A 12,036-nucleotide genomic window follows, 5' to 3' on the forward strand; every position below is an offset into this window, starting at 1 on the left:
GCACAGCACTGTGACTGTGGTGTTCAGAAAGAGAGGAAAGGCAGGAGGCAAGGCCTAATTTAGGGGTTCTGCCTCATGTTTCGTTTTGGCCTAGGGGCCTTCCTGCTAGTCTCTCCACTAGGGGCTCTCCCAGGCCTCATGCCACTCGCAGCATCATTACCTCAAGCTGCCTTACCTCCCCAATATACATCTCCTCTCTCTTGGACACCTTCTGGGAGACCTTTCTGTCCTCACGGTCCTGCCTCTAGTTCCTCATGCTCTGCTGATCAACACAGAGCACCTCCTCATCAGCATCACAGCACTCTCCTTACTGCCTGCTTTTAGCTCTCGCAGGGTGCCTTCTCCTTGAGAAGCTGGCAGCTCATTGCTTAGACACCCGTACTCTTCCCTTTGTGAAAGATTGGCTGGATGTCCACCCCCAGAGGGTGGTGGTGAACAGTTCTGTAGGATTTTTTTTCTCCTTTTCCTATACAGTGCTCAGACATCTAGGAAATGGAGGAACTTGCCAGGCTATGCAGTGAGGACTGCTGTGAGTCCCTAGGGAGGCATAGTGCAGTAGATGAAAATGCAGCACTTCTGCAGGCCATGAAGAACAGATTTGCCCCTTGGGCTACTGGCACGTTGATCTTGGGTAAAAATTCTGCTACAGATCTGGGATTCCTTGAGGACCAAGTGTGGTCCTCCTCAAAGAACTATGTACAAGACTATGTACAAGCAAAAAACAACAACAGCAACAAAAAACATTCACAGATTGTGCCAGAAAATTTTTTTGCAAAGCCAAATTCTCCCAAGCCACCTGCAGCATCATTACCTTCTCTCTCCTTCGTCCACCTAGCAGCACCCCACTAAATCCTTTCATCAGTCATCTGGCCCCTTCTCCATCTGAAGCAAGGGAGGGATGAAGAGACATGTTTAGGTGAACCTGGGTCTCTTCTCTGCCTCAGAAATCCAAAATCTTTAAATTGCACAAATCACAAGGAATTAACCTTTAATGTGTGGAATAGCCTTAACTACAAGGACCCTCCTCTGCTGTAGTGCTTGGCTTGCCACCACTCAGGTGTGAACTTCACACATTCAGTGTGATGATTCTGGAGCCAGTGAAAAAAAAATGTCCATTGGCAATCGAATACTGTGCTCTGAAAAAGGAAAAGGAACACTGCAGGAACATTCTTCCCCATAACCTGCCACCCTACAGTAGGATTTTGTATGGACCACTCCCAGCAACCCATATCATCCTAGAGGACTGCACGTGAGATGCCGAAGCAGGGCCCCAACTTGACACAGTATCTCCCCTCTGGCACACAATGTCCTGTGGGCTGTCTGGATGAGGGCCCAGGCTCATGTGCTCAGCACAGCACTCTGCAGTGCAGTCAATGTGCTGAGGCCCTTCACCTGCTCTGGCCTGGAGGGGAACAGACCTGCTCTCTGTGAAGGCCTGTCACTGCCCCTCAGAACACTTTCCTACCCAGGGCTCCAGCCCAGACCTACCCCAGAGCACATCCCTGTGCTGCCTGTGCCCACCAGGACACTGCGGAGAACCTACCTGCTGTCTACATTGGGAAGCTGTGGAGGAACCCACTGATCTTACAGGCCTTAGCATCCTGGGGATCATCTCTGTTCCCTATTACTTGGCAATGGTGGGGTAGCTGGTTGGAGCTCTGCCCTTCCCCATCTTCCCTGATGCTGGGGGACTGGACTCCAGTGCTACCCCATGGAGAATGAAGAAGAGGCTCACTTCTCTTCCAACCTCAAGGCCCCCCTGTCAGGGACCCAAACGGTACAAGAGGGGAAGATGGGGTAGGCACGAAGTGCACACTCCTTCCCAGAAAGAGTATCGCCTCCACAGACCTGTGAACCCCTCCTCCCCTCCTGGGTCTGGAGCTTGCCTACTTCACTGCCTCCTTTAGGCCCATGGACATGAGCTGACCTCATAGTGACTTCCTAACTTGCTTCTCTTCCTTGGGCATGCTGGCTCTCAAAGGCCAGTTTTGTCCCTAATGGCCATAGTGGGGATGCAGCCACCTGCAGCATGCACAGACTTTGTACCTGCCCTCCTGCTGGCAGAAAGATCATTATATGTGCCCTCCTAACAGAAAACACAGACGACACTGATCCCCGTCATTATTAATTTGTATGTGTGCTGCATGTTTATGAAGAAAAAAAAACAGTGAAATATTTACCGCAGGACTTAGAGGAACTAACTATTCGAGTTGTAATTCATATGATAGTATGGCAGAGGCAGAGGAAGAGTGTGAATAACATGATGGCAGGGCAGAGAGTGATCTCCATCAAGTATAGGTAGAGTGTGAGCTCTTTGAAGGTATGGGGTCTGATCAGCAGGCTCCTGAGTTGCGAGGGTCTCCTTGGTAATTCTGTGTATCATCTTGTACCCCATGCAGTAAATAATAAGTGACCTTGCCACAGAATCTCATGACACCATTGTCCACATCAATAAAACTGATTACTCTCTCTTTCACACGAGTGAAGTGCATTGTGTCACTCACCCGCTCCACCACTCGTTCCATGACATAGATTTAGTAGAAGCGCCAAGCAAGGGGAATCTCTCACTCAGGTACAAAGTGCTTTAATATGCTGCAAGAAATAGAGTTGAGAACAAGCTGGGAGTGGGCAGAAGCTAGTATGGCCTCCAAAGTACATTCAACGCCATAAATGCATCTATGATTGGTTTCTCTTCTTGATAAAAAGACAAAGAAGATAATATTAAGATAAGATGTCATTGAACCTAATGTCATTGTTTGATTTCAAGTCCATGTTCTGGATGCAGAGAAGGCAAAAGCTGAAGATTAATGACCGGAGAATACCCTGCGCGAAGGGGGTAGGCACAGGCAATATCCAGGGATTGGAATCCTCACGGTCACCTCCAGCAGTGTCACTTGTGTCACTTGTCTTGGCAATCAATCTGCCGCCTGCATTGCTTTCTCAAAGCATTTTGCATATCTTCATTCCTTAAAGTATAGATAATGGGATTCATCAGAGGGGTGATGGCAGTGAAGAATATTGACACAACTTTGTCTGCTGCTAAGCTCTTGGCTGGCCTGAGATAGATGAAAATGCAGTGTCCTAGGAACATTGTCACAACTGTCAAGTGAGCCGCACAGGTGGATAAGGCTTTGTGCTGCCCTTCCGAGAGATGGTTCCTCAGTGAGACCAAGATGACCCCATAGGAAGTCACCAGCACCAGGAAGCAGACCACAGAGATGAGGCCTGAGCTGGAGATAATGAGCATTTCTAAGACATGGGTGTTTGTGCAGGCCAACTTAATGACCAAGGGGACATCACAAAAGAAGTTGTCGATGGCACTGGGACCACAGTATGGGAGGTTGAGAGGCAGGACAGTGAGGGCTACAGAGTGTATCAGCCCTCCCATCCACATGACTGTGGCCAGCTGGAGGCACATCTTCCGGCTCATGATGGTGCCATAATGCATGGGATTGCAGATGGCTAGGTAGCGATCATAGGCCATGATGGTGAGGAGAAAAATCTCTGTGCAGGCAAAGAGGTGGAGGAAGAACATCTGTGCCATGCACTCCTCAAAGGAGATGCTCTTCTTGTCCGTCAAGGAATTAGCCAGCATCTTGGGAATCACCACCGAGGAATGGCAAATGTCAATGACAGAGAGGTTACTGAGGAAGAAGTACATGGGAGTGTGCAGACACTGATCATGTGTAATTGTGAAGATGATGAGACTGTTGCCCAAAATAATCAGCACATAGATCATCATGAAGAAGATGAAGAGGACGAGCTCTACAGCATGGTTGGTGGTGAGGCCTGAGAGGAAAAAATCACTCACCCTAGTGTAATTCTGCCACACCATGTCTTCTGCTGTGTTGCACCTAGGAGAAAGGGCACAGTGAAAGGAGAATTAAATTGATGGTATGAGAGGAAAGAAAACAATGGCAGACTTACAAATTTGAGCTCTACGGAGGAACAAAGACAAAACAGGGTGGAGCCTAGTAGTCTCACCCAAAAGGTGATGCCTAATATTAGCAGAACTATTCAAGTTTGGAGCACTGTGAGTACCAGAACAGGCTTTCAAATGAGATACCTGGACTTCTTCCGTTTCCAGACAATGCAGTGCAAGTTGATCTATTTCTCTGAATTATTCAGGAGCTATCAGTTAGCAGAAGGATTTTCCTCCTGGCAGAATAAATCTCACGGTCCATCTTTCCTGATTTCAGGGATCTTGTTTAAGCTACCTTTCTGCAATTACCAGTCATGAAATGCATGAATCTGTGCCTATAGATATTTCTCTTCCTTCACTGTAGAGGAAGCAAATGCTTAGTGGAAGACTTCTGTGTTGGTCATTGCAGTTTAGTGAGATGACATCTGAATAGGCTTCAGAGATCTCACTGACAACTTCTTCATAGATCTCACAGATTACAGGTTTAGACTTTCACTACAAGATCATTTGAAAGCCCTACATAATTGTTGCTACTATTTGCTAAATCTTGTCTGAGTTTCTAACCTCTTCCCTAAAGAAGAACTCCCATCATAGACTCTGAGAATGCTATGACACCTTCTTTCCCTGATGGATAGCTCTCTGCATATTCAGCTGTGTGTGGATTTCACCTTCCCAGTTGGGAACTTGCTTGAGGAGGACAGATTCACGTGTTTCACTCAGTCAGAAACCTTAGCGGCTTGATATCTGGCATATTTATGAGGGATCAGCTATGCAACACATGCAGTCACAAATTCAGACCTTGAATATCTATCCCCATTTTGTATTTCACTATTCCTGCCTATTTATTTTCATTCTGAAATGAAAATTTAGAAACATTGGCAAAATAATCAAAAATACACAAATTCTCATCTTGCAAATAGCAGAGAAATAGGAGGACATCAAATCGGAACCCTGTCCAACAAAGGAGAAGCTTGTTTACAGTGCGTGGTTCAAAACAGACAGACAATAAAAATAATGATGTGGGAAATGGCAGGACATGTCAAAATTCCCCACTTTGCTAAACTAAAGCCATGTCTGAGTATGAATGCAGGGTTCTTGTATTTGCAAATCAATGGCACTGTGATTTATTTGCTGCAGCTATGCTGAGCTTCTGAGCACAGGTCTAACCAAGCACCTGGATGATCGCTACATTTTTAACAGCATGTAGATGCTCCAGAAATGGCTGAATACCCCAAAAGTGGTCGACAGCTCTTACCAGTGGAGCCACAAGCCTGTAAAGTGTGAATTTACATTGGTACTTTCCTCTGCTACAACTCCCGCGACTGACATTTTCATAGGGCTTTAAAGCGGCCAAGGACATGCACGGATGCTCCTCTGTTTCTTTGAGTCTGCTGAGAGACAGATGCTGATGTCTCCAATCAGATGCTTGTTTTTCTCCTGCACTAAAGATCTTACAAAAACAACTGAAAATCAACCAAATCAAAGTGTTATTTTCTTTCTAGTCAATGTCTTAGCCCCTTCTCTCTGCAAGAAACCCAAAGTGAAAAAGAGTAGGAAAAATGAGCTTACGTAGTCTCCAGTGGTGTCTGGAAAAAGTATGGTTGTGACTTGAATGAGTTGAAGTCTTTTCTCTCCATAAAAGAAAAAGTAATTTTTGGTGTAAAAAGTGAAAATGGGTAAATAAATTTCTTCCTTTTTATCAGCATCTGTAAATTCTTCTTACCCAATCAACTAGTAAGTCTGGCAATAGAACAGAAAGTATTTGCTTTAATTTGTTTTTTTTTAATTATTTTTAAAAAAGAGAATAAAATGTTTTATGGTCCCCCTAATATACCCAAGTTATCCTGAGCAGATGGTCCCCTCGTACTGGAGGATGGTTCTGATATTTAAGTAATATAACACTTTACTTAGAACAAAAACAAGCAAACAAAAAAGAATCTTGATTGGTTATGAACATTGCAAAAAATCAAAATAGAAGCTGAACTTTCTGCCTATGTCCCAAAGCATTCCTGCCAATGTGAAGAAGATAAGCCCTAAATCAGAAGCTGAAGCTCAACACTGACAGAATACGCAAGGATGTAGAGGTGACTTACACCTTCAACCCTGCCCTATAACAGCGAGTTCTGGAGAGCCAGAGCTTGTGGTACTCAATTACTCTCAACACCCAATGCAGAACCTTTTGTGCTGTGATAAAGTCATAGAGAACTGACAAAGCTGCGGCTGTATGCTTGTCTAAAAGTCAGCTGTGAGACTCAAGGAATGTTAAATTCCTGCTTTACTAGTGAGTCCCAAAGGGATTTGTTAAATCATCCTAGGCAGCTGACAGTATGAGCTTTGGAATAGATTTAATAAGTCCACTGGGAGTAGAGCTGTAAGTCCATTAGTCACTCAGCAAATCTGTATGGCTACACCTTGCACAGAGGTTCAGAGTGCATTTTAATGTTCACCCATAAAGCCACATAACTCACTTTGCCTTCTTAAAGGTCTTCTAGGTGAGCTAATACCAAGTTTCCACATAGGGAGAACACAATGCAGTCCATGAGCTCTGTCCAAATGCCTTGGACTTAGGACAGGGACCATAAAGTCAACGTGGAGGAAGGACTCTGCATAAGAAATGAAAATCTGCCCCCTGCAAGTATTGCAACTATTGCCAATCAAAAGGTCCCATGAAGTGGCAAAAGATTGCTCCTTCAGGCACTCATCTTAAGGGATTTTGCTTTAAATGAGGGAAATATTAATAAACAATATGGCTAATGAATTCAAGCATTATGTGCATTATCTCCTGGCCATAGCAACAGAAAAAAATCAAGCATGGCAGGGTTATTTTCTCCACTGTTTCATTTGTATCTCTAATTGCTCTGTCTGTAAGAACTATGGAAATTTTAAAACTGCTTTTGAACAGTTATAGGGGAAAAAAAGAGAAGAGAAAAGAGATGAGAATAGACAAGAGGAGAAGGGAAGGGAAGGGAAGGGAAGGGAAGGGAAGGGAAGGGAAGGGAAGGGAAGGGAAGGGAAGGGAAGGGAAAGGAAGGACAGGGAAGGAAAGGAAAGGAAAGGAAAGGAAAGGAAAGGAAAGGAAAGGAAAGGAAAGGAAAGGAAAGGAAAGGAAAGGAAAGGAAAGGAAAGGAAAGGAAAGGAAAGGAAAGGAAAGGAAAGGAAAGGAAAGGAAAGGAAAGGAAAGGAAAGGAAAGGAAAGGAAAGGAAAGGAAAGGAAAGGAAAGGAAAGGAAAGGAAAGGAAAGGAGAAAAAAGGATAAATCAAGCAAAGGAATTAACTAAGGCCTCGGCTTGCTAAAATCTTAGCTCAAAATGGAAACTTCCACATTACTCTGAACACACTTCCAACATAAAGGTAAAATGTGGTATCTTTTGTATGGTAACTTAATCTTGGAAGAAATCTCCTTTTTCTATGTTTCTCAGTGAGGCAAGAGAGTTCAAACAGTCTCCTCAACATGCACAAATGGAGGTACCAGGATTATCCACACAGAAGGAGATTAGGTGCCAGTTTGTCACAGTGAAATTTATCTCTTGTTGATAAAGCTGAAAAACAACAGCTGACCCTGGAAACTGCCACTGCTTTTGCTCTAGCCTTTATTTCTCCTCTGTGGCTACTTTTCTCCCAGTTAGCTTAGGGAGTGCCCACCTCATGTACTCATTTCCCAGGATGAAGATCATGGGGTTTAGCTAGCTGTTGGTATGTGTGCGAGCTGGCTCAATCACTAGCAACTCATTACAGATCAAGCGGTCAAATTCTGTGAAGTGGGACAGTTTGATCATCATTCCAGTCAGTCCACAGGAGATCCCTGTACCCATACCATACGTATGAGATAGTGCCCAGGGTTGCAGCTGGCCCTGTAGCATTCATAGGCTGTTTTATCAAGGTTGCAGATCTCTGTATAAACAGAGATGAAGGAAGAACATCTGGGCTACCCATTCTACCCAAGAGATGATCATCCATGCACAGAGGAGGTCACCCAGAATTTCAAGCTTTGTAACAGATGAATGGTGGATCTTAGGGAAAAACAGTGTTGCTGAGGAAGACACATTTGGTTCGAAGAATGGAGTGGTCATATGTGTGTCTGGTTCTGATGGGAACTTGGTCAGTGTATAGTCTCACAAGCTGGGCCAGCTATCACGTACTCTGCCAGTCAATGACTCCTCACCAGATCTTCCGCAGGTCTTCTCACTACCTGCAGTAAGTGCAAAAGGAGAAAATTCTTGAAGGCAATTCACACTCTTCCATCACTCCCATCAGATACCTGTTTTAAAATGAGTCTTAGAATAGGGCAGAAAATTTTCCCCTTTGCCTCTGATCTTTGCTGAATGAAGCACACTAGAGTATGTTTCAAAAAGAGAATACATGTAGAACTGCTCTCAGTAATGTTTTTGACCTCATTTTTAACATTATTCATTTTTCTAGTTGCAATTCATTGAAAGAAAAATGAAAGAAGAAGAAAAAGAATGAGGACATCGAGGACATTAAAAACAGGTAGGGAAAATCATTTTTTGGGCATTTAGAAACATTCATAAATTTTAATACCTCTCTTTCCAGTGTTCCTCACTAGAAAGAACATTCTCATCGTTTTAATGTTCGTGGCTGATTAGCACTTTCATAACCCATGTACCTTGGGAAATCTGCGAAAGTTTCACTGCCAAGTCCAAGATAATGTCTGGTGTCTATAGTGGAGAAGAACATATATATATATGTGTGTGTGGTTTTTTGTGTTTTTTTTTTGTTTTGTTTTGTTTTTTTCTGGGTTTGCTGGGTTCCTCAGGATTATATTTTTTAGTGTTCTATGGTGCAAAATCTGCTTGGCTGTTGCCTTGTGATTAGAATTAGCAAGCAGGCAAATATTTATTATTATGTAGCTTGCATGAGTGAAAAAATGCTGCTTCAACTAGTAACTGTGTCTTGGCTATGTGGTTCTTTATTGACATAATGGTACCTGACTGACATAATGGTATCTCCAATGGAAAAGACATCTTTCTGTGGCCCATCCCCTTACCAAAATGCAATTTTGCTAAGGGATGTTATAAAGCTGCTGCCCCCAGTGGCTCTGGGACCCAAAGTCTCCTGTCTGGCCTTTGGAGGCCAGCCTGGTGCACCTAGGGGACGCCTCTCCACCCCAAGCACAGCTGATGCTCTCCTCTCTGTAGATGCCACCACTAGTGAGACTCAGTGTGTATCTCTCTCTCTCTCACACACACACACCAGATCACTGGGTTAACAGCTTGTCCCCCTCCTGCTGCAGCTGCTGCCATGGGCACTATGACTTGTGATCCCCTGCTCTAGCTGCTGACACAGATCCTCACTCCCCTCTCCCACGCTCCCCTCACTAACCTACATTCCCATATGCTGGCACAGTGACCCATGGTCCTGCTCTAGTAAGTGATGCTTCAACCTTCTCTTGCCCCATTTAAGAGCACAACAGGAGCCACTATCACCTGGGGTCTGACTCCACTTTCTGAACCCAGGCCACTCACTCTTGTATCTCCACCTAGATCTTACAGTACTCACAAAAAGGATATGAAAACTCAAGGTGTAAGAAAACAAACTGAGTCCTGGTTAAGTTGGATGGAAAGCCATCGCTGGACTAAAACCATTGCAGAAGGTCAATATCTTGAAGGGTGAAATAACTGCAAAGTCAAGCTATTTCATGGACCATGGTGTGCCTCCACAGCCTTGAGTATTCAGTCAGCAGCTAAAGGCTGCTGTCATTTTCCTGTCTGTATCTGTGATTCCACATTCCACACAAATACTAAAGACAGTGGCTTGGGAAATCACTCGGTTGGCAGTTATGAATTCCAAATGGGCAGGCTGGCAGGCTGCATAGAGTTCTCCACTCCCCATATGGCATTATTTTATCAGTAGAACTAAAGAAAGATATTGATAAATATTTTAAAGAACTGTGGATGGTAGCTGAGTGAAACAAACATTAGAAACCATCAGTTTTGGATAAAACAGTGATCAAAGTGATCCCAGTCCCATGTGAAGAAGGCGAGGTGGTCTTAGAATGAGAGACCCTTTTCCAAAAGCTATTTTTCCAAGTCTATAGACTTGGAGAGAGGAGGAATTTGTGAAATGGACCAAGCTGCATTGTCAAGGTAGTGCTACTTCAAACTTTGAAAATGAATCTATCAGAAAACACCGGGCAATAAAGTAACAGAGTGACTGCAAGCCAATGTAAATGCTACCAGAGAATTCCTGTCTAAAGGAAAAAGGGGAAACCCTAAAAATATCATCAGACATTGTTTGGTGGAGAGCAAAACTAGCTGCTGTATTATTGATTATTGTCCATTTGTACCAAATGCCAGTATTGAAAGACATAATGTATTACGTGAGCTACTGGCAAGTGAAGTTGCCTGCACAAAGGTGCCTAGCATCACCTTAGAGGCCCCAGCATATTTGACATCCATACAGGGCTAGTAGATGTGGTGCAGAGCCTATGAAAGACCTTTGCCTTTCTGGAGAATCAGAGAGACACCAGCTAAGAGATACCTGTAGCATTTCAAGTGGCATGAGTTACACTTCTATATATGTCCAACTGAAATGAAAGAACTGAATCCTTCCTTCTCAATTGGCTTTACAAAAAGATGAACTTCTTTGAAAAAAAAAGTCAGGTGACTTGGAGGGAAAACCACTCCAACAAAGCTGTTTTTATTTAAGTATCCTTCTCCGCAACTTCTCTTTTCCAGCCAGATGAATGGGAATGGCTATTCCACCAATGTATATTCATCTTTCAGCATTGATACTGCCCAAGATAGGTGACATGAGACCACATCCAATATGTAGGCTGTTTATGAAGGTATTCAAGCCATTGAGAGTGAAAAGGAGATTTCTGCATAACACAGTCTAGAGCCAAAAGCTCCTCTGTTTAGATTTCCCACTGCCTACTACCCCACAGAAGCTGCATGGCAAAACATGTTCTGTACCAGTCTTCTCTTTAGGGCACGTTTCACCTCCACATTTCTCAGAGTGTAAATCAAAGGGTTGAGCACTGACGTGACAACATTATACTTAAGGGTGGCTATCATGTCCCTCTTGGGTGAATTCCTTGAGGAAGGTGGCACATAGTTAGAAATGACAGGGACATAAAGTAGGGCGACTACTGTGAGATGGGAGATGCAAGTGGAGAAGGCTTTCTTCCTTCCCTCCATGGACCGGACATTCAGTTGGAGGAAGGAAAATATGTAGAGGTAAGAAAAAAGTGTGAAGACAAAAGGGTCTATCGCAAGGGCCCCGGTGATGATGCTGAGAAGGTTGAGGTTGAGCTGGTTGCTGTTGCAAGCCAGTCTCACCAGAGGCTTGATGTCACAGAAGAAGTGGTGGAAGCGGTTGGGGCCGCAGAAATGGAGCTGGGAGGTCATGACCGTGTGCATGAGAGCGTGGAGAAAGCCCGTAGCCCAAGTGGCCGCAGCCAGCAGGAGGCAGGCCCGTGGGCTCATGAGCAGGGTGTAGCGCAGGGGGTTGCAGATGGCCACAAAGCGGTCATAGGCCATGACAGCCAGCAGCAAAGCTTCGCTGCTGCCCAGGAAGTGGAAGAAGTGGAGCTGGCTTAGGCAGCCGGTGTAGGAAATGTCCTGGGGGTGCCCCAAGAGGAAGCCAGCCAGCATCTTGGGTACAGTAACTGTGGAGTAGAAAATATCCAGGCAGGAGAGGTTGCAGAGGAAAAAGTACATGGGGGTGTGTAGCCGGGACTCGCACACCACTACAATCATGATTGCCATATTCCCCAGCAGGCTGGACAGGTAGAGCAGCAAGAAGAGCGCGAACAGGAATTGCTGCAGCCCTTGAAGATTGCTCAGGCCAAGGAGGATGAACTTCCTCACCTCTGTCTGGTTCTCCATGCCTGCAGGGAAAGAGACACTAACTTAGCAGTAGCTTGCTATCTTTCCATCCTGAGCTACTCTACACATTCCCTGGAGCCCTCTTCTAGAAGGTGCATCAGCAGCTGATGCCGCTTCATAAATCAAAAAGATCAGATACCAATCCGGGACCTGTATCAGATCTTGTGGAAAAGGGCACAGAAGAATTACTTGATCTCCCACTCCAGACCCTTCGACAAATGCTGGAATTGCTGTAAGCTCTAGGGTCGATAGTGACGCTGTAATTGC

At 44.7% G+C, this 12,036-nt stretch overlaps 2 protein-coding genes across 2 annotated transcripts; both read right to left on the reverse strand.

Annotated features, from left to right (window-relative positions):
* Positions 1-2,899: 2,899 nt before the first annotated feature.
* On the reverse strand, positions 2,900-3,835 carry LOC148590708 (olfactory receptor 4E1-like). The gene has a single exon (XM_088538687.1). The coding sequence runs from the start codon at positions 3,833-3,835 to the stop codon at positions 2,900-2,902; it is 936 nt and encodes a 311-aa protein (XP_088394813.1).
* A 6,980-nt stretch (positions 3,836-10,815) lies between these two features.
* Positions 10,816-11,769, reverse strand: LOC148590709 (olfactory receptor 12D1-like). Its single transcript, XM_088538689.1, has one exon. The coding sequence runs from the start codon at positions 11,767-11,769 to the stop codon at positions 10,816-10,818; it is 954 nt and encodes a 317-aa protein (XP_088394815.1).
* Positions 11,770-12,036: the final 267 nt, after the last annotated feature.

This window comes from Tinamus guttatus, unplaced genomic scaffold, assembly GCF_059628265.1.
Source record: "Tinamus guttatus ecotype Peru unplaced genomic scaffold, ASM5962826v1 Tinamus_guttatus_pri_ptg001148l, whole genome shotgun sequence".
Lineage (NCBI taxonomy): Eukaryota > Metazoa > Chordata > Aves > Tinamiformes > Tinamidae > Tinamus > Tinamus guttatus.

Bases quoted from the DNA above. Each gene is read 5' to 3' on its own strand.
- LOC148590708 (XM_088538687.1), bottom strand. From the start codon at position 3,835: ATGGTGTGGCAGAATTACACTAGGGTGAGTGATTTTTTCCTCTCAGGC.
- LOC148590709 (XM_088538689.1), bottom strand. From the start codon at position 11,769: ATGGAGAACCAGACAGAGGTGAGGAAGTTCATCCTCCTTGGCCTGAGC.